At 45.8% G+C, this 24,674-nt stretch overlaps 1 protein-coding gene across 12 annotated transcripts in view; it reads right to left on the bottom strand.

Annotated features, from left to right (window-relative positions):
* The window catches only part of LOC106746305 (rap guanine nucleotide exchange factor 2-like), a 127,570-nt gene that overhangs the window by 32,608 nt on the left and 70,288 nt on the right, over positions 1-24,674 (bottom strand). For 4 of the 12 annotated variants that reach the window (XM_014622776.1, XM_014622781.1, XM_014622783.1 and 1 more), the window contains exons 1-2: positions 8,118-8,649; positions 4,701-4,776 (exon numbers count right to left, since the gene is read on the bottom strand). In XM_014622776.1, the coding sequence (XP_014478262.1) occupies positions 4,701-4,776; positions 8,118-8,449 (408 nt within the window). In that variant the 5' untranslated portion in view covers positions 8,450-8,649. Of the gene's footprint in view, positions 1-4,700; positions 4,777-8,117; positions 8,650-24,674 lie in introns of those variants that run through there. The other 8 variants (XM_014622779.1, XM_014622782.1, XM_014622789.1 and 5 more) reach the window with 5 other exon arrangements.

Raw genomic sequence — 24,674 nt, 5'->3', positions numbered from 1 at the left:
AGATAAGTCTCACGCTTATCTTAGGGCTAGTCTTATCACTTACTTCCCGACTGTGAATACGTAGGAACGGAGATTTTCCGCGAGATATCGATATTTTTACGATATGTCTGCGAATCGAAAATTTTACTTTGTGAAAGTCAACAAATATAAATCAATAATATTACAAGTAAATAAAAATACGATAAAAATAATGAACGAAGTACACGATCCAAAGAAACATTCGTAGAATCAAGAGTTCATGCGTATTAAAGGAATACACGAAATTAATCTGTATATGTTAATGAAATTAAAAAAAAAGAGTAAAAGAAAGGGAAGAAAACAGACTACACGCGACTTGATCTGTGCCTTTTACGTCGCTCAAGAGACGCGCGACGAGGATGATGAATCGTGAGACGCGATCGACGATCGAATTCCACGCGAAACAAAGACGATTTATGTCCGATGAACGCGGACGTCGGGCGCCGACGCGTTTCCAGGCGCCCGACGTTGTTTCGTCACTGGCGATAAGCCTGTTGAAAAATGCACGCGCCGACGACGCATCGAAGGATAGAGTGCCGCAGAGTCGTGCTCATTACGCAATTAATGCCCGCATCCTGCACGACGCTCCGTTTATGTTTCATGCAAGATACGCCCGCCAGAGATACGTATCGTCTGGTCGTCGCGCGAAATTAATAACTCTCGTTCGTCATCGATGAACGTCGCGGGGAAACGCGGGCGATGAAGAATCGATTTCGGCTCGGAGAGAATGTCGGAGCAGATGCGCGTTTAACGCGACTTGTTGTTGCTTTCCCGCGTTAAACATCTCGTTAATTAAACATCCGATCGAAATTCCAAGAAGAAGATGTCCTCGAGAATGAATTTAAATGGACAATAGCGCTTTGTGTACGCCTAAGTGCGCCCGGAAGCTACGGTTCGTTGGTTTTCAGCTGCTTATTAACTAAACTCGATGTTCTCAATCGAGAAAAGTCGTTTTCTCTAAGCTTAGAATTTTTTAGTCTCGTTTTTTGTTTTTAACGATGAAATTAGCATCTCGAAGTATCTTCCCGAAAGTCCTACTTAACAGCAGCCACAGCGCTAAAGAATATATTTTTCTTCCCATCATCTCATTATTTTGTAGTTCTTTATTCTTATTATTATTTTATTTTACAGTATTTATTTTTTTTAGAAAGTAAAGCACTGAAAACAGCTATAAAGTTGATGCTGTTGTCAGTCTCATGTACGTCCAATAAAGTAAATATTATTATTATTATTATACGCGACAGCGACTATCTCGCGTTTTAATTAGGGCTTTTGCGTGAAATGAATTCTCGTGCTGTGTGCAAAACACACGCGAACGTCTTAATAGATTTTTTCAACGTCAAGAGAGACAGAAAGTATGTATGTGATTTTTATTCGTCGGTAGACTCCACGATGATGATTAATCTTCATCCGAAGCGACGACTAGAGAGAAAGAGACAGAGAGAGAAAGAGAGAGAGAGAGAGAGAGAGCGAAGCACAATGAGCTCTCTCTCGGATGGCGCGTGCGAACGGAGCGACGGGAGGAAGGTTAAAGGTCAGACGTCCAATTCGCCCATCAGGTCACAGAGTGGCCCGAGGACACACGTGAACTCGCACCCGCTCGCTCTCTCGCGTATCACCTGCCACGACACGACATGTCGATATTTTTCCCGACACATCGCGCGCAAGAAGATCCGCCCTATTCATCGGCGAACGCGATACGATCGGAATTTCGCATAAATGGCGGCGACAAATGTTGCCGAGACGCGATCGGGGTAAAAATCCCCCTCGTCTCGACTAGTCGTCGTGTGCGCGTATCAAAATTAAATCAATATCCACGGCGCGTTATCGGGCTTTAGCGAACGCGCGCGCAAACCGGGTCAAAGGCCACATTTCGCATTTTCGCAGATATTCGCTCGATTCCGGAGGGACGGGGATATTTCTGCGAATTTTTTTCATCATCTGTCGAACGTATCTCGATCGAGAACGACGAAGCGGAAGCCGTAGATCGCATCGTTGAGTTCCGGCAGGGAGAATCCTCGTAATTGCACGAGGAAAACATTGACTATCGTTGGAGGGGGAAGGGGTAAAAGAGTTTCACGTGTCTCGCGTGCGAACGGGATCCGCCTCGGACGGAGTTAATTTTTATAATTACGTTTCGAAATAACAGAGCGTACAAATAAACGCAGAATCCGCCAGGCGAAATTTCAAAGTTCAATACGGCGAAAAACAACGCGCTCGGTTCGCTCACGCGGTTATTACGAGAATGATGTAACCTTTGGTATAGTCTCTGCGCGCTCGCGAAATGAGTATACGATGTGTCGTGTAATACCGCGCTCGGATTAGTTTACACGCAAGTAATCCGTAATTGGAAGCCGAATCAGATTGATATTGAGCGCGGGGCTAAGCCCTTAAGTCCGATACACCGTAATACCCGGCGCTATTCTCTCGCAAATTGGAAAGTATATCCAGCACGACGCCAATATTTCTTGCACGAACTTTCCGGGTGAACGATTAAATGTATTATGGTAGGTGTTGCACGACTAATAAGATCGATATTACGCACTGTTGTTAAGTTGATTTTGAGAGAACGTTAATTAAAAGTTGAAAATTGGAAAGTACGCATCGAGTATAAAATTACTCGAGTAAGGAAAAATAATTTCTTACCGAGAGAGAAATAGGGTTTTATATAATTAAATTTTAATATTAAATATTATTATTGCGCCGAGTCTCGAAAAATTCTTCTATCAAATGTATTTTAAATAAGTCGGTCAGAGAGGAGTTATATATTTAAGAAATCTAATTTACCTACAAATCTCTCCCGCGTGTTGATGATTTTGAAATAATTCCCTTTTTGTTATCGTTCAATGAATTTATCGTTCTCATTATACGGTTTAATCGACCATCAGCAAGTGATGCCGCGCGCTATTCGTCGGTAAAGCAGTCCACGGCGTCGCTATAGATGGCAGCTCGCATCAAGAACTTAATTTTCCGTCTACACGTTGTAATTAGCGACGCGAGCCGGAATTCCCAACAATTTCATACGCACGAATAAAGTTCAACCTGAAATATCAGCGTGCAACTCCGTAATTAATGCCGCGACTGCAAATGTAATTAAACCCGGATACGCGAGAGCAGGTCATGTTTCGCATTTTCAAGAGAGTACGATAAAAAATGCTCTCAGGTAAAGTGATCTGAGATATTCATCTCTATCACGGACTGCATTCCTCTTTTCTTCTTTGTAAAGAAAAAGAGAGATATGGAAAACAACTCGTGCTAATTATCTCGACAGATATTCGAGAAATTTATAAAATCGGTGATGCAGGATGACGTCAAAGTTACACGAAATAAATAATTCGCGTCAAAAAAAGAACGTCGATTCACGTTTGAAATCAGTCAACATAAAACAATGCCCGCAGTAATTTCAATCATCCGATTGCTTTCGCGTTGTACGCGCGGTTATTTTATTTTACTTCACGTGCGCGACAAAACGACCGAGAGAGCGAAAAAAAAAATCCGCCCGAGATGATATTCGTCGCGCGTGAAAATTCTGTGTAGACGCGGCCAGAAATTCGGACACTTTCGGGCGCATCGTGAACGATGCGGCATTTTCTATTCTTCGTTCTTTTTTTCTCCATCGGCAGACTCGCGATCATTAGTCCGCCGTGTCTGGAAGTTTGCCCCAATTTAGGCACGTGGAATCGACCGCCGCTTGAGGACGAAATAAAGCGAGCTAACTGCCGGAGCGTGACGGGGGATTCCAAAACTCAACCTGAACATAATGCGAGAGAAACTATTGATTAACTGTCTGGCGCGTTGCGTCTCATAGGCGTTCCGGAGAGAGCGCATTGTCTTTTCGCCGCGCGATATCGCCGCACTTACCGCACTCGGTTCGCAAGCAGTGCACTCGACGAATGTCTCGTAAACGGCCGTGGCCGTTTCTCGTTCCGCGGGACGAACCGGGCGGAAAAATATTACACCTGTCCGCCTGGTTTCGACTTTGATTGAAGCCGTTGCGCGGGAAAAACGCGCCGGACCCAGTCGCGCTTTTTAATGAAACTGAATAAATAAAAACATTCCCGCGGCTAAACTCTCTCTCTCTCTCTCTCTCTCTCTCTCTCTCTCTCTCTCTCTCTCTCTCTCGAGAACTTTAACGCAAATCGAGCACGTGTATGTTTTCAAGGGAAATATATCGTAACGTTTGTTCTTTATCCTAACTGGATTCCTACGATGTTAAAATTAGCTACAGCTTGACAGTCAACTCTCACCTTTGCAATTATTTCAACACAAAATATTGAGATAACATAAACACAATATATTAAGTTAAATTAGGGATACATTAAAAAATGCCTTTTTTCTCATTTTTTATATCATATCTCAATGTTAAAAATAATTTCAGTGAGAGTAACAGCGGCAATTTGCTACAATCGACACAATTAACTACAGCCTGGTTAACATAGTAACGGAATGCGCAGTTACATACGGTCCTCTATGCACCGACGTGTGCGCATGATTCGCCGAAATTACTCCCCACAAATATTCTACACTCGCCGCGTCCTAGATAGGTTTGCATGAACATTCTGTGCAGAAGTCGCGTACGAATTTTCAATGTGACGTGAGAACTCCCGCGAAGTTTCTTTCCTCGAAAGCACGCGCGTACGAGTTTTCGTTTTATCATTATTAAAATGAGAAAATCTACTCACGACAATCATCTCGGAGGGCTCGAGGACGAAGCATTCGTTGGGTCTCCTGGCACTGCCACCCGTCCGCTTCCCGAAGCTGCAACAGCAAAAACGACAAAGGATTCTACATTTTCCCATTATAAATTCCATCGCACTGCACAAACAAAATATATTCCTCGATTGTATACATATATATCTATGTTTTTTCCACTTGAATTCCGATGAATAACAAGGAAGTTCTCCGTCAAAGAGCAAAGTAGCGTTTAGCCGAGAGTCAACAATCTTTTCCGGCTTCTTCGCAGTATCGTCTATCGCAAGGATCGGGGCAAGGAGAGAGAAACCCCCTCAAACCATGATTCATCATACGAGCCCCTCAATTTCGCATCGTCTCGAATCGAACGGCGATACGAGTGTGTTCGCACGTTCGTGCAAACACGTATTACATGGTAACGCCGTGGAGAGCTACGCCCCGGCATTAACGTTACTGCGATATTGGGTGCTGCGCCATCGACAGATGTTCCCCATCGACGAGAGGGCGGCACTCCTCAAATTAGCCATAAAAGCGCAACGGGTCCGACCGATTTTCGGCGATATCTCTCACGCGCCGAAATGTGATTGCCCGAATCGAAATCGCCTTTCCCGGTAGAGAAACAGACGCATAGCGTGATATCGAACCTCCCTTCTGCGTGTTATTGCTACAGTCGCACGCAACCCTAGCCAGTCAAACGACGATACCACTAATTGGATTATTACTAAATATTACCTCAAATTACTGGTGAAGAAAAAAATGTGCTCTCCCTCTGACATCGATAAAATATAGCGATGATTTTCGGTTCGTTTGAACGTTAAATCCGCTCGTACGTTAAGTTAAAGCGTTACATTCGTTTAAACGTAGGATTGCGACAGGATGAGGATGGCAAAGGGACAAGATATGCACGGAAAAAGATGCTGTTGTATCAACAAAATTGGTAAGAAATAGTCTTGAATCAACGATAGATATTCTTACATATAAGCGAGAATATTATCACATTAATTACGGCGCTGTTGATCAATTCTCGACGTGATGCGACGAGAGCTTTTGTTTCCGCGCGAGAAATCAAAGCGAACAGCACGGGGTTTAGTGCTTCTCGAACATTTTACCTTTTCACGCCTGTATCGCGCGCCGCGGAAAGTCCTCAATTTGACGGCAACGACCGTGAATCGAATGCCGATGCGCGACCGACCGAGAGAGAATCGGAAAAGCGAGACGGCAGACGGGAAGGAGGAAAGGAGAGGTTGCAGAAGGCCGTAAGGTTGTCGAAGGCTGTTGACCCGCGCGTGTTATCCCGCTCCTTCCTCCCTCGACTTGTACACACAACTCGGGGCCGCGATGCGTAACGCAATGCGTAACGCATCCCATCGCTCGTGCGTGCACCGCAGAAAATTGAATTCGACGTGGATGACGCGCGCGCTTCCCCGCTTGTGCCCTCTCGACTCGGTTACACGAATTAACCCCGTGAATGTCGCGCGCTACGCCGACTCGGGATTATAATTGTTTCGTTAGGCGAGCACGGCCGTCGTCAGTTTTTTTTTCGGCCGAAAGCGATCCACCCACACTTACGGAGCGAACGATCGATCTGGACGAAATGGCTAAGTTTGGCGACGACCCTCCTGTTCCGTAATTACCGGATCGGTTACAGCGCGGGCGCTTTGAATAAATTATTTCGCAATGGGAACATAGTCACGAAGCGAAAATACAGCACACTTTAGCGTCTCTAATGGACTCTAATAAATTAATGATATGCAACGTTCACGTTTTGACATGCGACTGCTCGCCGATTAACGAGTGGAAACGAGCGCGTTCGCGACAAAAAATTTCTTCCTCGAACTATTTCCGTACAATTTGACGGGTGTATAATCGTCACTAGTACACGGGGGGAATATTGTAGGTAAATTACCGCAAGATTTTGTAATGCTGGCCATATCGGAATTATGACTGAAATTATGACGCGTGTTGTAATCTTTAGTGATGTACACATCAGTGAAGTCCAGTGTTACTTCGCGGCGTGTTCCGCGCGCTGCAGTTGAAAAAGACTCGCCCGGCAATCGGATGGAAAAGTGAAAGCGAAATTCAACGGCAGAGGCGACATCGACGTTACTACTACAGTTTTGCAAGCGCGATTCGCGGTGTGTACCTTCGGCTCGTTTTCCGCCAACGCTCAACAACGGAAGCAATCAAAGCGCCGCCGCTGCGCGCGCGCGCGCTCACAAGTGTCGCATCCGCTTTATTCCACACAGTGGCGTGGAGCAAGCGGCGCAAACTTTTGTCCGCTGGTGTCTTTCTGTTCCCATTTCCCGAAATACACCCGCGGGAACGCTCGTTATAATTCGCTCCGGTCTTAACAGGGCCGGCGCGGCCGTTTCATTGTCGACAATCTCGCATGCCTGAGCGTGTTCGCTCTTTCCCGCCCTCTCCCTCTCTCTCTCACGTCGTCCATTTTGCGAAATTATCCGTCCCATTTCATGAGACTAAGCCGCGGATCCACTCAGCGTAATGAAATATTTCTATGACGCCGTTAGAGCTATTACCCTTTCTATTATCCTTTCTTTTTAATCTTATTCACCGCGCTATTAGGCTCCCCTTTCACGCGGCCGAGAGCGCAAAATTGTCCGTCGACGACTTCCGCCGGGTACACGTTAAATCTCCTTGTGTCCCAGACGTGTCCAAAAAAAAAAAAAAAGAAAAGAACTCCGGCGCAAAAATAGCGATCAGTAAAAATACCCAGGTCTACGGAGTAGTCGTACGAAACCATTGCGATGGGAAAATAAAATAATACAAACGATTAACTTCGTAAAAATTAATACAAATAATAATATTCTCTGGCCATTTTGTATCACTTCCTCAAAGCACAGAGAAAAAGAAATATCTCGCATCATTCAGTTAACACTGTGCACATTATGGTTGAATCTTAGTCTCAACTTTATTATTACGATTAAATCAAGTTCGCATGTCACTAGACAAAAAGTTGTCTGTATCGCGCAACGCTAAACCGCGATTGTGATTTGAGGGACTTCTCAGTTATCAGCCGCTATCGTGACTGAAAACAATAGGTGAGATTCCTACACTTAAGATGTATATATTTATATGTTAAGTTCACAGACAAACAACTCTCGGTCGTTAAAATTCCAACTGTAATTACAGGTCGAGGATTTCACATTGTTACGATAGAATAATTAACAGGAATGCAATAACAACAGGGATGTATCGTTGTCTCGCACAAGTTCGGACGAGAGTACGATAAGTAAGTCCGCCGGCCGCACGGCAACGAGATAACGGTATACAGAGATCTAGATCTACGTAATACTATATTCACACCATCGAGAGAGAAAGAGAGAGAGAGAGTGAGAGAGAGGGAGAGACAATGAAAATTTCTTCAACATGATCCTGCGAGGACTCACCACACGGAGAATCTCCTCCTGGGGAACGCGGGTGGCGGCGGCGGCTGAGCTCGAGGAGTCCTGTCGACGGACTCGCTCCTGAGGGCCTGGACCGCTCTAGGCACGGCCCTGAAGGGTTCCTGACAGGCTTTCGTGATCATGCCGCCGTTCCCAACGCCATCGTTGAAATTACTGGTGCCACCACCACCTCCAACACCACCACCAACACCACCAACACCACCACCGCCGCCACCATGGAAGCTGTTCCATCTCCTCACGGGGCCCCTGTTAGCGCCGTGATAGCCGCCATTATGGCCACCTGGACCGCGTAGCTGGCTGGTGTGCTTGTGCATCCTCTCGGCGATCCCGTCAGTGATCCTTTCGCCACCGGGACGCTGGTCCGTCCATCGCTCGGCTTCTACATCTTCTCCCCTCACATCCTCTCTTCTGTTGCGCAGCGAGGAGAATCGAAAATGGATATTTTTGTCTCAACGCGGATTATTCCGGCCCGGTAGTCCCATAAATGGGATTCTAAATAAAGCAGATTCGTTGTATATCCGAAGACTCGAGTCGCAGAGGACTCGAGAGATCAGCGAACCGGCGGCCATCGATCGTTTTCATTACGCTCATGAGATCAAATGAGCGGTTCGACGCCGCGTTCCGTTAGAGGAAACGACTCCCGCCGCTGCGCGTGTCTTGGATTTCCCAATATCCGAAACTGCTCTTGCGCGCGATCGGTAATTTTTCCCAACATTTTTTTTTTCACTTTTAAATATTCCGCGAGAAATACTCGAGAAACGATAAACTGTCGCTCTAGAAAGTGCGGGCCATCCTTGCCAGTAATCTTAATCCTTGGCGCGACGATAAAGAGGAGATGTACTACATAACGATTTCAAATGTCCTGCGGGAAACGGTGTCCGCGTGACATTTGGATCGTGCGCCAAGTCGGCGACACGAGGTCGAGTAGAGTCAAGTGATTCTTAATAAACTCTTTTTTGGGCTTTTATTGCGACTAACGGCGGCAGGCCCGACAGTGATCGACTCGGACGAGCACGTCTAATGGAGAATAACGTCGCGCGACGTCGTCCTCGCGCTCGCCGAGTTTCTTTCGAGAAACGACACCTTATCGAGCGGCTGCGTTTGCACGGGAGCGCGATAACGGGCGGAGACGAAGGGCGATAAAATTCCGTTCTAAAGGGAATCGAGTGTCCCGCACATATCGAGTTGCGTACTCTCATAGCGCGGTGAGTCTTCTTTTTTTCATTTCAGGGGTATCTAATCTAACGAATTTTTTTTTCGTGATGTAGGTCTGAGAGACCTATGATGTTACTTCAGCGTCACGATCGCGGTGTTATTCCACGAGCAACGTCAGAGAAGATAGAAGCGAATTCCCCTCGCTTCGCGAAGAAAATAATTTCACGTAAGTAAAGAAAGTTTCGTGTCGTATTTATCGGTCGTAAAAAAGGATATTAACAGAGCCAATCCGTTCTCTTCCGCGCTCTCATGCTATTACTTCCCTCTTTGCGGTGCACGCCTTTTTTTTTACAACAGTCCGCTTTCCTACAGCTTGATGTACTTCACGAGGCATCATTATTCATCTGATAGTCACGAACGCCGCGCCCTAACGGTGACGATTTGTCACGATCCGTCAATAAGTGCCGGCGAACTCTCCTCTCTATCGTATGAACAAGACGGAAAGATCCGCAACAAACGCGACGGCGGCGCTCTTACACGCCGTCTTAGCTTCGCAATTTTTTTCTTCCTCTCTGTCCCTCTTTTCTGTTTCGATACCTCGCGGAGAGGCCCGCCGCGTAGTCGGTATCCGTGGGAAGATCTCCGTAACAGCGTGTAATCCGGCGCGTAAGAAGTCCCGACGGAAGAAGAATGGGTCTATAAGGACATGCGGGAACGCGGGTGGTAGACCTTCCCCTTTCCCTCGGGTCGGGCATAGAAATTCAGCGAGCTTGCAAAGCTCTTGAGCACGCGCTCAAGAGGAGAGCACGGCTCGTTTCCCCTTTCTTCCCTTCTCGTTGTCGCCGTTGAGGCGCCGAGGAATTGTCCGAGATAATCGCGCGTTTTTTCGAGAGAACGAGAGAGAGAGAGAGAGAGAGAGGGCCGCAGACGATCAACTCGATATATCTCGTCTCGCGCGTTTATCGCGAAGACCGACAAGAAATAATGTCAAAAGTGAATCGCCCGTGTCGTGAGTGAAGCGCGCACAAGGTTGTCGATTTCGAGGGGTTACCGGTCGACGTTAATATCCTCTCGGATAAATCTCGTTCGCGGAATAAAATCTCTCCCGCGAGAGACGTCGTCGTCATGCGAGCGGGTTTTCCTAATAGGTCGTGGAGAGACAGAGCGCGTTTCACATCGCTCGTTTTCCGACAGGAAATAGAAACAAGGGAATCTCCGACTCCGCGGCCGAGCTACCTGGGAGACCTTTCGCGTAAGATCCCGTGCGCGGAAAAGATTCGACCTTACGTATACACTTTTAGCTTTCGTTACGCAGAATTGAAACAACTCGGGCGCGCCTTCGAAAATGCAAACAAAATACCGGCGATTAGACTCGCCAACGGTAGAAGGTCAGTACGATCCAGCGCGAGCGTCAAGGAAGAAACTCGAGGCGAGTGAGCGCGTGAAAATAATCGGCGGTGATGGCAATTAAGGGGGCGATGGGACGGAGGCGGGGAGAATTTCCATTTCCAGCGGAACACACGGAGCGTGCCTTCCGGTACAACGATCCCGCGGCGCGATTATTAGTTGTGAATCCGCCGCAAACGAAAGTCCACGACGCGAAAGCAACGTTTCGCCTGTTTGCAACGTGACATTTTCCACCTCGTGCGCGGCGAAGAATTAAAAATATTCATACATCCGCGTGACTCTCGCATTGTAAAACGCGTCGTGCTCGGCAACGGGGAAAGAGCACCCCGGGAAACCGTTGTGTTTTACACGACCGGGGCGGATTGCGCCTCGCGTGATGATTTTCCGTCGGCGTTTCCACTTCGGAACCGTGCAAAGTTCGAAACATTTTATAGCCCATCCATCTTCCTCTTTCTGCAAATTTATGTTAGCGAGATCATCCCGAGAGCGATCGCTCCATCAAACGGCGGGTTTCAAACGGCTACTCCCCCGCGTTCACCTGCTGCTTTTATTACTCAACGGATTCCTGCTTTCTTCCACTTACATAAAAATATCTCATCCATTATGCTTCCAGCGCGCTAATTAACTGTAACGACTTCCCTTTCTTTTTTCGTACGCGGGACACGGGTATACAGAGCGTAATCAGAGTCTACGAGAGATGATATTAAAATAATACGCCCTCGACGGTGGATTTAACGAAGACTAATACCCGTCACCGACGCGCGTGAAAATGCTACGTTTTAACCGCAGAACTACCGTAAGCATCTCCGCTCGCTCATTTTCTCAGCGTTGAATCGCGCTATCCATCAGCCGCGCGTATTTTTCGACGATCGTTTCCGTCGAAATGTACACACGCGAGATCCACTAATTATTCCTCGTGCCCGAAGCTGACCCGAGCGATTATCGCCGAGCCGAATGAGTTAAGAAATAATCGGCCGTTGCTACTGTCGGCGACAATAGCGAACAAGTCTTGTGCGACGACAATGCAGCGCCGTGTAACAAAAGAGAGCCGCAAGATCGGAGAAAACGGTAATAGTAGGCGAGCACCGGACGGAGAAAAGGACGGGGGGAAACCGGGAGGAGAGATGAAGCGAGACGGAGGAAAGTCGGGAGAGGAGATCTTTGCCATACAAGGACGACAGACTTGCCATTGTATTGCCGCGTGCCCTAATCCCAGCGATCCACGACGCAAGTCTCTCTCTCCACCTCTCCTAGCTTTTGCTAACGAGCACCATTCCCATAAGTCTTCGCTACTGACGTCGTTTCTGGTAGGTACTACTACCTGTTCCCGGCTCAGGACGTCTGTCGTCGATGCTCGTTAAGTGCATAGCATCGCGTTTCAATCGATGTTTACGCCGTTTGCGTAGACCGGCGCGTCTTCCGTCACAATGGCGCGCCCGACGCCCGCGACGCCACGCAAATTGCCGAGAGGCGACATGAGAATGAGATGATGTACGGTTTTAATCGGATTCATTATCATATGTTCCGCTTAAAGTCACTCATCGGCTGAGTATTTTCGGCTGGGTTCTCTCCTTGGGAAGAGCAACCTAGATTTAGCGAACCGAGCCAGATAATAAAACAATACGATGACAAAATCCTTTCGAATTTTTCCTCTCAAGACCTTCTCCCTAAAGTTTCCAACTTCCCGCCGATATAATAAAGAACTCACGAACTCGAATTGCAACCACGGTCGTAAGCATCGAGGCGCGAAGTGCGGCCGCCGGGCGCGCAGAGATGCATGGGAAGCGCATACACACCGCACTGGCCACCATGTAAAGCCATAAAGCTAGCGGCCGCCCTCGTTTAACCAGGTTTTCACCGTTCTGAAGCCGGCCTTTGTCGGAAGCACAAATCCGTGCCCCCTCCCCCCCCCGCCCCTCTGTCTCTCCGCTTTGCCGACGCGCTTCGCTCGCGTTCACCGTCGCCTCTCGTCCCTACCCGATGACTTCGACTCGTTCGCTCTCGTTAACGGAAATGCGTATCGTAATTCGAATCGTGACCATAAATATGCACACGCGCGCACGCATACGCGTTACGTGCACGCTCTCAGGGCATGCGTGGTCTCTCTCGGACGCCGTTACGACGCGGCTCGCGCGCAACTGCGACGGCACCGCTCGATGCACCGCTCGTCCGCGCCCGTTATGAGATACATGCGAAGAGATGCGCGCGAGGTAGTCGAGCGCGTTTAATACGTCTCAGCAAGTCCATTCTCAAGGACGCGCCCCGTGATTCTTGGGCGATCTCTGTCATAGAATCGATAGGGTGATTAATAGAGCGATGGAATGACTCGATAACGATCTATGTATCCGCTGTGTCACCGGTGAGATCAGAGTAAACGCCTTGTAGGTTCGAACGTGTACGGACAATTTCATTGTTTTTCACCGTCTGGTAACCTCCTATCGATGGTATTTTAATTCCGTACCTCTAATCTCGTCCTAACGGGAAATATTCCTAGATGACGACATAGTAAACTTGATTAAGTCATAACTTGCGTTCCATCGGCACATACTCGTAGCTGTCCCAGATTCTGCACAAGTTTACTAGCATCGCTGCTACGGCGAATTATATTACAGCTGTGTTCGATAGAAGGACATCGTATTATTAACTGGAGCTAATTAAACCAAGGCTGTCCGATGGCAATCGACTCTGAGTGCTCCGGCATTATTATGTTTCAGTGAGATCGAGACAAATTCACAACGAGACGCGACCGATTTCACCGAGGTCCTCCCATCGAGGTCCCGAATTATCCTCGCGAAATGAAGATGATTCGTTACGCGACAAATTGTAGAATAATTCGCTCGAGACCGTGATAGACCGGACGATCGTTCGGAGAACAGAATTATCAGAGGCCGAGAGATCGAAGGAGAGGAATAAGTCGTTTTCTCCTTTCGCGGAGGGAGAATCACTCGCGAAGCGGACGATTTGCATTTCTCCGCGAGAAGCAGCGGGCTCGCTCGCGTGATTTAAGCATTCCTACGCGCTCTCACCGCGGAATCTATCGCGATGTTCCGGAAGGTACGGTCATGAGAGGTTGTTGGACCGATGGATGAAGAGCTGCGGAGAAACGAAAGGGAAAGGACGTAAGGGGAGACGAGCGGGATGCGCTCAAAAGGGATGAGATAATGTTCCATGGGGCCCTCCGAGAGGATCTGGTGCCTCTAATATTAGACCGCCGGTGCCCTACGAAGCGCTCTCGTTCGCTCGTTCGCCGCTGTAAAGCCCGCTGCACCACTAGCAGTCCGTTCCTCCTTTTATATGCGTTACATAAATAATTAATTAAAGAAGAAAGACGCCTTTCTTTCTGGCTCCCGTAACGACGAATGACCTATCATTTTTCCTTTCCCCGAACACGAGGCATATTCGACATGCGAGCCTATTACTCCTCGTAAGAGTGAGATGATTGCTTTCCTCAAGTGTCACGCTATCGCATTCCCACCTGCAGATCTCTTTTCTTCGCGCGGATTTAACGGAGTTTTAAATTCGCGTTGAACATTGAAAAGGTTCCCGACGCGCGAATCGAACGTGTCCCGAAAGTGTACGCGCAAATTCTGGCTTCTCTATTTATTTCAAACGGCGCTTCTCGTAACGCTGATCTAATTTAAGACGCAGCGCTGTCGACAGACTTGAAGTTAAATTTTCATTGGACGGTAGCGACGGGTGAAGAAGTCGTCAAGTTTGTCCGAAAGATATCGGACTTAAAGCGGAGTCGCGGGTTTTGTTTGCGATTCAAACGAGAGAATCGTAATTGGAAATACCCTCCGCATCGTTCTCGCGATGAAAAGTGATTCGATGCTTTTTCAAACGCACTCGACAATTCCGACAATTCGACGTTAAATTAGATGTACGTGCGATTCACGCTCGATCTCGTCACGTTTCGTAAATTGTCCATCAGTCACGAGTCGGACAGACGTTGAGCATATTGCACGGAGAGCCGGTTCGGCAACCGAAATGTTAGCCGATAACAACGCGCCGTTAAAATGTACAACGTGGGTGAAAGTGGATGCGCGGCTGACGCTTGCGTCCTCCCGACCAGATCTCATTTTATCTCACACACATACACACACCATGAATCGCGCGCACCGTGAGAGAACGACCCTGGATCGCCTTGGGAGTCGGTCCTCTCCATTGAGAAGTCGCCCAGGTTCCCACACCAGTGAATCCGCGCAGAAAAGATGCGAGGGAAGAAGAGCGGTGCAAAGTTCAGCGCACCTAAGCGACCGCCTTCCTGCTCGCTCGTGTATTTACCTTCTTTATATGATCAATACTCCGTTATCTCTCGTGAGTATAAAAAATGTCGACGATCCTCCGTCTCGTGATAACGAATTTTGGCTGTAAAGATTATTTGAACGAAATCGTACACGCGGAAATTCTCTCTCTAGTTTTGCTCGAGTAATTTTTCGTATATTTTAATAATTTATTTTACTTCACATGTCTTATAATTTAACTTTTTTATGCCATAATTTAACTAATTTACTTCTTTCATGTATATATCTCATAACTTCCTATTTTATATATTTCCTTAGTGAGAAGCATGTGAAATTAAATCTTTGTTGAATGGAACGGATTGAATCGTTCATTTCGCTGTTCCATAAAAATCCCCGATACCTACGATTTTCCGTCAAGTAACGCGCGGGCGTTAATCAATTCAGCGAGGAAGTTCCCGCCGAACAAAATCGAACGCAAAGAATGAGCCTCTCTTTCTCTCTCTATCTCTCACTGGCGGAGCACACTCTCTTCCCATGGATGATTCAGCGGATCCGCGAATGGCTTTCCACCTGGAAACACTGTTACTATCCTCAGCGCCAACAATGCTTACGCGTAACGAATCGTCCCGATCCGGTGACTGTGATATTCCCAGTAACGACTTCAACGCGGTTTCCCATTTATTCGCGGCGTCGACGCCACGCGAGATCATTTCTCGAGTACTCCCGGGGGAAATTTGTCGCCTTGCCGAGACACTCTCCGCGGCTTGATTCGCGTCTAATGCGCGTCGAGACGCGCGAAAGGCCCGAAGAAAAGCGATCACGACGATGGACACGCGGACAGGCGTCGGCGTAAAAAAGGGAAAAGAAACGACGAAAAGCGCGACGAAGGGACAAGGACGATGTCGACGACGATGGACACGCGTCCAAGAGGCAAATCGATCCGTAAAGAAGTCGCGTTTTTTGCGCGTCCAAGCTTTATTATCCTTCCCGTTAAACCACGAGAATGATCGTCACGGCGAGAAAACGAGATTCACCACTCCCGGGAGCTCGAGTGTAATAACCTGCACGTGTCGAATTTAGGAGCTCCGAAGGAGAAGGATGTGCATGCACAATGAGCCGCGTATTTGATCTAAAATTAAGTCCCAACCGCCGAGCCCGTTATCGGTATTTTGACAACTCCCATGTTGAGGAACGAGTAATCCTAGTCGGAAGAGAATATCGCGTTACGAATTATTCCGATGCTTGTGACGTGTGAGGTCACGGAATTCGCGGAATACGCAGACGGTGGTCTCGGCGAAAGAGGGAAAAATGAGCGGGAGACACGCTCGATTAATGACAGATCCTTTCGTAGAAGATGGCTCTCGCTCGATCAACATCCAATGTAAATATTTCACCGAGGCAAAGTAGTTGAATTAGTTGTCGTTATGTGTCATTAAGTTGTTTGCCCGCTCGCCGCTAAGTACTACTTGCGCAGCGAGTTTCCAGATACACGCGTTCTACCAAACCCGCGCACTCTATTCGCGCATCAAATACGTGTGCGTGCCTTGGATCACATCGTGATTCGATGTTTGTTAATTATTACGCAGTGTTAACCGATTAATAAGGAACTCGTGGTAACATTGCTCGACCAGGAGAACGTGGCGATGTCGGGAGACGCGGCCTTCTAACTTCGTCTCGAGTATATCGAGTCACTATTTTAGGAGCCGATAATCCAACGCGCAGGATGATAAACCGATATCGATCAATAATATGAAAAAACGGCTCGCGAGAGAAAGAGCGAGCGGACTTTAATCTTGTTCGCGCGTTTGGCGGACGGATACCCCGCGCGCGAGGGACTGCAGCGCGGCTACGAGAAAGAGTCGATGCCCGATAAAAGTCTCTCGACGACGCCCGAGAACCGTAGAAAGCCTTAGAAACTCTACCGGGAGGACCAGACTTCCCGTGATGAAAGTGAGGAGAGAAGAGAGAGACGATTCAATGCGTATTCTCGGAGCGCCGGCATCTCGTTCTAATGGAATTACTAGTCGTTCCCGATTCCGTCTTAACAATGCCGTGCGTTTGTCGCGAAAACTCAAAAACTCTCGCGAGCGGGTATTGAAAATGTTAGAGGCGATCGATACCGCGCCGTCGCACAGTGGGAGCGAAACGCCCGAAAACCGGATATCGGGACGAAGAATTAAATCGGTAAGAATTTCTAGTTTCGACATAGTTTTCGCTTAACTTGATGTAACGAGTGGCGTGCTAAAATATTGTCAACAGTTCCGTAATAATTGATTTATTATTATTGAATTATTATTATACTTTTCGAATTTTTAACAATACCAAGGCTACTGAAAGATGTTCATTTATTATTAAAAAGAAACAACCACTGAAATAAATTATTTTCTGTATGTAATAATGAATAATTGAATCCACTTTTCTCTTTGTACACTTTACGTATATTATTTTTAATTAATGCATGTCAAGTTTCAAAACTTTTTATTGAAAAAAATACCGGAGTTGTGTATGCCAATGTCCGGTTTTCGGATGTTTCGCCCCACTGTGCGTCGCCTCGATTCGCCCACACGACTCCGCAAAAATACGTTTGTATTTCTCGACGGAAATTTTTTTTACCGCAACAAGATTGCATCATGACGCACTGCGATATCAAACTAAGCGAATTACCCCGATAATTTGTTTTTTAAAGGCGCGAGGTGTGCGCGTAAAAATAAGCGCCTTTAAGTGCTTCTCCCTTAAAAGGGTATCGCGTAAAAAATAACTTTTAACGACAAAAGTTAGCACAGCGCGATAACCGAAGTCACGAATGAAAAAAGGATTTTTAGCCTCACCGCGGGAATCACCTCGCGAGAAAAACGAAAACGTCGGAACAACCGACGCCGCAAATTTTTCTGCGGAAAAGGTCGAGCTAGAAATATCAGAGCCGAATAAAAGATGGCCGTGTATTCGATTTAATGGAATTGTTCGCGCACAACTCCGTTTTCTAAAACTCTGCCATCAACATCGATCGTCCTCGGTAGCGGTAATCGGTTTAATGCGATCCGATTACACTTTGAATCTCTGTTACCTCGCGGCCGATTCGTATTTCTCAATTGAAATTGCGACAGCGCCCTTGTCAGAAAAGCTATTCTTGTTCGTTTAGGGCAGACGCGTATTTTCCTCAAGTCTTTTTAAAATTTATCTCCTGATAATGAAGAGATAGATTCGACTTTTCATCGAAATTTTACGTCGTTATTTTACGGTCGATATAGATATCAAAGATTCGCTCTCGCCTTTGTAATATGTGAGAATTTTAATACGTTATTCGCGGTGATGGAGGTCGGCTGTGGTTAGGTGAACTGCTGCAAGGTCCAATACATTTTTCTCCTCGGCGTATTTCATCCCGTCAACGGTCCGGCGAATTTCACCGCCGGGCCAAACCAGGACCGAAGGACATATCGGGAGTGTAACAAAAAATTGCACGTTCAGAATTTTTGCGAAATATGGAGGGTAGACTTTTTAGTATTTGCAACTCGCGTCTCTTTTTATTTTCAGCTCGAGCGATTTCGTCGTTGCCGGATTTTTCTATCTATTTTCCTGACTTCCTTCTTTTTTCTCGTAATGCACGTGCAATGTTGCGCGATACACTACGACCCGCATGATTGTTATTAATTGTAGCACCAATTGGAATTCCACGCAACGTTACGCGTGTAGACATGAAAGTACGAGAGAAAGAGAGAGAGGGAGGGAGAGAGAGAGAGAGAGAGAGAGAGAGAAATATAGGTCCAGGAACTTCGAGAATGATGATAAATGAATGGAGCATCCGTAAATAACGAAATCAATGCGCGATGCTGTTCGTTAACGAAACCCCCTCAGGGATGTACAAGACGAGTTTTGTATCAACGAATGTCCATTCCGAGCGTCATCAATTCTCTCCGACGTCTTAAACTAAGAGACGACGGTTGGCGATCACAAGGCATTTGTCATGCGGGAGAAAAGCGGAAGATGACTAACCAAAAAAAAAACATCTCTATTCTTAAAGATTTCGAGATTAAAAGAGAGAAAGAGAGGGAGAGAAAGAAGAAGGCTTAAAAGCTTCTCTACCTGAATGGATGAATTTCTATACCGGAAATTCTTATACCCGAACGAATGAAATTAAATAGTTTTCTAAGGAGAATATAAGGAAACATATATAGAACATTGCTCCTAATTACAAACGAGAAACGACATATCTGGGAAAGATAAAAAAGCAAAAAAGAAAATATCACAGAAAAGGAGATTTTTATCTAGGGGAATAAATGGCCGACTTGTGATCGGTATCTCCGAATTCGATTTTCGTTTCTTAATCACTTAATCGTTTCTCGTCAGGACCGTGCAATACTTTCTTCTTGTATCCCGTTCATCTTTAATAATCCGCAGGATAGTTGATCTCGGACTGCGAGGTAGCGCCGCATCCTGTGTGCAGCAGTCGATGCGTATATAGAATTCAGGGGAAACTGCTTTCGCGCCTTAAATATGCAGCTTTGCACAAACACTGCATCTGAATACTGCGCCCCGTTTCTCCGTTGAATAGCTTTGAAGATTAACCGTGACGTGAAAGCTTACAATATGAAAGGGATAAATCCCGTAAACGGGCGTGTAAAATGTTCGCATTTACTAACATATAAGATTTACCGCGCGAAGCTCGGGTTTATATAACGAGCGGCTAAATTATGTGGGATTTCTCGATACGAGACGAGACAATAACGATTAATCCGCGATAATTAAATCCGCAGCAAACACCGTCGTATTCATATATCTTGCGTTTTGCGCGCGAAATCCGTTGATTATACTTCGACGCGAAACAATGCGTGTTATTTGCATCTTACAGCTCTTGTACGCGCGACATTCATTTACCTGGAAATTAATTAAAATCCCTGGAGAACAAAAGAGCACGCGTACATATTTGAGGCGTATAGTCGAAAGTCGCTTTTCTCCAATCTCTTTCTCTCTCCCTCTTCCTCCGATAAAATCTGATAGCGCCGCCGGCGTACGATTTACAAGTTTAACGCTGTAATTACACTCGACTTTCGTGATCAATTACCGACCGAGTTACTTCGGCATTGACGACGTACTAATTTTAGAGACCCCGCCGTCCTACACTTGCTCTTCTCGAGCTCCTAATTATTATCACATCGATCGAACCGAATCAACTATCCGCAGCATGATTAATCACACGCGCACACACACTCTCTCTCTTTCTTTTTTTTCACAGTATAGTTTTAATAATCCACGGCAATTCGCGGGTTTTATTCTCGAAGAGCGATACGTTTTCGATGTCAGCATGCAAACGATAACGCACTTCCACGTTTTACGACGATCGGTAGAATCGAGCAAAATTTCCAACTTTGCACTCAGTGATAAATTCAATATTTCATTCCGATAATTCAATAATAAAATACATAAATATGGGCTTTGAAAAAAAAATTGAACTGAATTTTATCGTAACGCGTTGGCATATCTCAGATCGTATCAGATTTAACGACGCTTTACATTTTGCAATTTAATGACTAATGAAAGAAGCATTTCTATTCTTGATGGTTCCGAGATTAAAAGAGAAGTAGGAAGAAGGAGGCTCAAAGGTCGTCTACCTGAATTTCTATACCTGCGGGTTCAATGTTCACGATCGAAATTATGATTAGTCTCACCGAACGAGTGAAACGTATGTTAATGAAATGTTACTGGTGATCACTTTGTTTCCCATATTTTTGCTAATTTTGTTTGAACATAAATACAATTTTGCAGGTCCGGAAAAAAATGGTTTTTTTCTTATTTTCCGTTATTTATTCGTTTCCTCTATTCCGAAGGTAAGAAAATTCGTTTAGAAAAATTCACGTGTGTTCGGTTAAAACGTGCTATATTTGCTTCTTTCCGTAAAAGAAGATAAGAAATCGCAAAAATCCGTGGAAAAATTGAAAAAAAAATTGTTCCTTCCGATCAAAACTATAACTATAAAACTAAGCACACTTGTACCTAGTGCAAATCTCTTCGAAGTTTTTCCTCGTTTGACTTTGACTCTTGGAGCCTCTTTAATACTTTTTACGAATGAATATTCATGCCGAGTATAGCATCCGAGGTAGCGAAATGTTATGTCGAATACAGCTCGACTTCCGTGTACGAAGGCTCAAAAATCACACGGTATATTCAGCACTCATCTCACTTCCGCCACCGTGTATACACACGGTGCACATGCATGCGTACGCATTTATCCGCGTTGCATCGTCGATTTGGCGCGACCCGAACGCGTGCAGTCAGTTAATCAACGGATGAACCGAAACCAAACAGGTCAAACCGGAGGGTGTGTCATTCTCGCGCTCTCGCGACACATCAGTTATGCGCGTTTGTGTGCGTACACGGCCGTCGCGACGCGCACCGAGGGGGTGTGGGTGCCGTTCAGCCGCTATTTGGAGCAATCTGCAGGCTATAAATCGCGACGGAGGTATCGCGCCTAAGATATACGCGGGCGGTATCTATCGCAAGGCGATGGAAAAATATCAATAACGCGCGGATCCTCTCTCCTTTTTTCCCTTTCTCGCTTCTCGTTCCTCCTCTCTCTTTCTGCCGCCCGAACGTGTCGATCCGCATACGCGTCGTCGTCGCGCCGCTGTCAGTGCTCGTGTTACGTGTTTGCGTATCGGTACGACGATGGTCGTGATCGATTTCAACGGCTCTCGTTATTGTTGTTCCCGCGAAGAGAACGCGAACATCTACCCACATGCGTGTGTGGTAGAAGAAACAAGCGGAAAATAAGAGACGCGTAAATACATCGTAATGGTGCCTGCTGTTTGCGAGACGTTGTTGAATACGCGGATTTGAATGAGGATTTTACATGTACAACCAGCCGTCATGCCTTCAGCCGTCAGCCTTAACATTTCTTCGCCAACATTTCCTGCGATTTTTAATTCCATGTATACATATACTGAGAGAAAATATCTAGAAAAACTAAAAATACTTATTCAATGTGGATACCAATAATAATTTACTTATACTAATGTACATATTTTTGCACTGAGAAAAACATTTTTTAAATAAGAAAACATACATTTTCTTAAGGCCGCTTTTAGTTTCTCATAAAAAAAAAACAAATATTTATTTATTCTGTTTAAAAGAATTTAAATTGAAGTAAATATCATCAGTATTCCCGTAATAAATATATCTTTTCAATTTTGAGATATTTCTTCTCTCAGTGCATAAGATTGGGAAATCGTAAGAGTAAATTTAGCTATAACGTCGAAAATATGACTGCTGGTGTGCGACGACGCGTCCACGTATACGTTCGATTTGTATGGAAATTGGCGGATTCAGCACCGATAATAACACACCGAATCGTTAAATACACGCAACTAGAGACAGTAATTTAATTTCCCATCGCAGTATTATTGATTCTGCGGCGGCTCGCCCGCGACTCGATAATATCATACGTGTACGGTGTATACGTTAAACTTTTGCGGCGTATAAAATATACGGGTTCGATGAATGCGAGCTGTATATAGTGAATATCGCTATGAAAATATAGGAATATTGATGGCCTGGTCGAATGTTTATCGCGACCAAACTTGTTGCTCATTTCAAATCCAATCAATCACACAAATGCCAATAGCTGCGCTTAGGATATTGATTAAATGTATGAAATCTATTATGTGGTTCAATACAATTTCGTAAACGGAAGCAAGGCGAAAGCGAGACGTAGATCTTTCTTCCTCTTCCTCACACACACGCGTGTTCAACAATTTAATTTTTTGGTATTTAATGCTACATCGATCGTGTAAATTTATTGCGCAATTTAAACATTCAAAGAGAAAGAGAAATCTAAGGAGGAAAGAAAGAAAAAAGAGCCGGAAATTGGAAAATCATTCCAACACGCTCCGACGTATTGTTTTGACTGGCGTTAAAAAAAGAATCGCTCGATTACGATATTAATTATCTCGTTCGCCGGATTCAGAAGGCGCGCGCGCATTATTCGCCGTTCGGAATCAATTGGATTCCAGGAGCGCGAGCTATTGTTCGCGATTTGCACTATTACGCGATTTGCTCCATAACTAGCACCGACCGGCCGAAATAGTTCATTCTTCGTATTAAGCGACGCAAGCGCGCGAGGCGCGTTTATGGTGCAGAAAGAACGCCGTTCGTCATGCATCGACGAGATAACATTAAATACCGTCACAGATGGGCGGGGGAAGGAGACAGGCAGGCAGGTTTTTCACGTCGCGAGATTTCTACGCGTGTGCGTGCCGTCGTCGGTCACAAATATTTACGGACAGTATCGATGAATCGATGGTCTATATCTTTAATGCTCGAGCGCGGATCCTCCCTCTCGAGTCCAGCGGGGGCAGTGACCGAGGCGAGGGGGGGAAAAAAAAATAGATGCAAAAATCGATGACGCAATCGTTTCAAACCCGCGTCAGTAGCCACCGGCGGAATTTATCCGATAATGCGATGATACGGCTGGCATGTCGCTAGTTAACCCTCTATAAACCGAAGCGGACTTCCAAGTCACATATCGGCATATCTGGCTTCCACGGGGGATATTATACACCGAGGAGAAAGAGGGAGAAAAGAAAAGAGAAGACTATTAATCGAACGGACAAAACCGGCGAGATTAACACCTCGCTCGTTCGTTTCGATGTCAAGTCGAGCAAATTGCATAAGTAACTATCCCTCCCGCGTTTTGTTTATATATATAAATATATATTTATATATATAAGCAACAGATACATCTGTGTCTTTTATATATATATATATATATATATATATATTTAGTGTTTGAAAAAATCATTTAATATTTTTCGTGCGTGAATGGAAACGTTTCGCGCTGCACAAGCATGCAAGTATGCCTTTCCCGGTCGATGTAAATTCACAAAGTTCCATACGTTCGGTGAACTTCGATCAGAGCGATACCGACCGTCGATCAAATCTGCATTTTATCATAGTGCTTCGGTGAGGTGTCCGTCGTATCGATTTCTCCGATGACGCATTCCACGTACTCGCGATGGATTCTCGCATGCTGAGCTTCTCGAATACGCGGTCGAGAGGTTTTCCGAAGTATGACCACTCGCTCGGCGATGCCTCTCCTCAGAGGGACATAATGGAAGCACGCGCAGGAGAATAAACGATTAAACATTCCACGCGGAAGGAAAGAAGAAAGAAAGANGGGGGGGGGGGCAGGAAGAGAAAGAAGAAGGGGCACGGCAGCGTTACATCTGTCTTATGTAAGACACAACGTCAAGAGAAGAAGGTACACTACGGGATACCGCTCGAAATGGTTTCAAGAACTCGAGACACGTGTTTGTCCTTCGACAGGAAGTCCTTTAACAAGAACCCATACACTGCTGCCCTTTCCACGATTAATTGGCAGACCTAAGCTTCTTAAAGACGCAAAAGGACTTCGTGACTTAAACGAAAATAAACGCTTTTCTACCGTGTTTCCAAAACTGCCAGGGTGGTCGCATTTCCCGCTCCAAATGGTTCCGCTCCACGGCATTATTATCATGTCCTAAAGCCAGGAAAATTCTTCGAAACTCAAGAGAAAATAATGAAGTTATTCTCGGGAAAGTTATGAAATAGGCTTGGAAAAAGCGGAATAATTTGACGTGAAAGAGTGATATTACGCGTGTATAGTATTTGATGCGTTAAAATTTCGCGATTCGACCTCGATACGCGCGTATTATTCGATACACATCAATCTTCGTCCCGGAAATTTTCACGTGTAATCCAACCG

The sequence above is a fragment of the Dinoponera quadriceps genome, unplaced genomic scaffold (assembly GCF_001313825.1).
Source record: "Dinoponera quadriceps isolate SergipeBrazil2010 unplaced genomic scaffold, ASM131382v1 scaffold566, whole genome shotgun sequence".
NCBI lineage: Eukaryota > Metazoa > Arthropoda > Insecta > Hymenoptera > Formicidae > Dinoponera > Dinoponera quadriceps.
The sequence above is the reverse complement of the archived record's forward strand: the minus strand, read 5'-3'. Positions and strand labels throughout refer to the sequence as shown.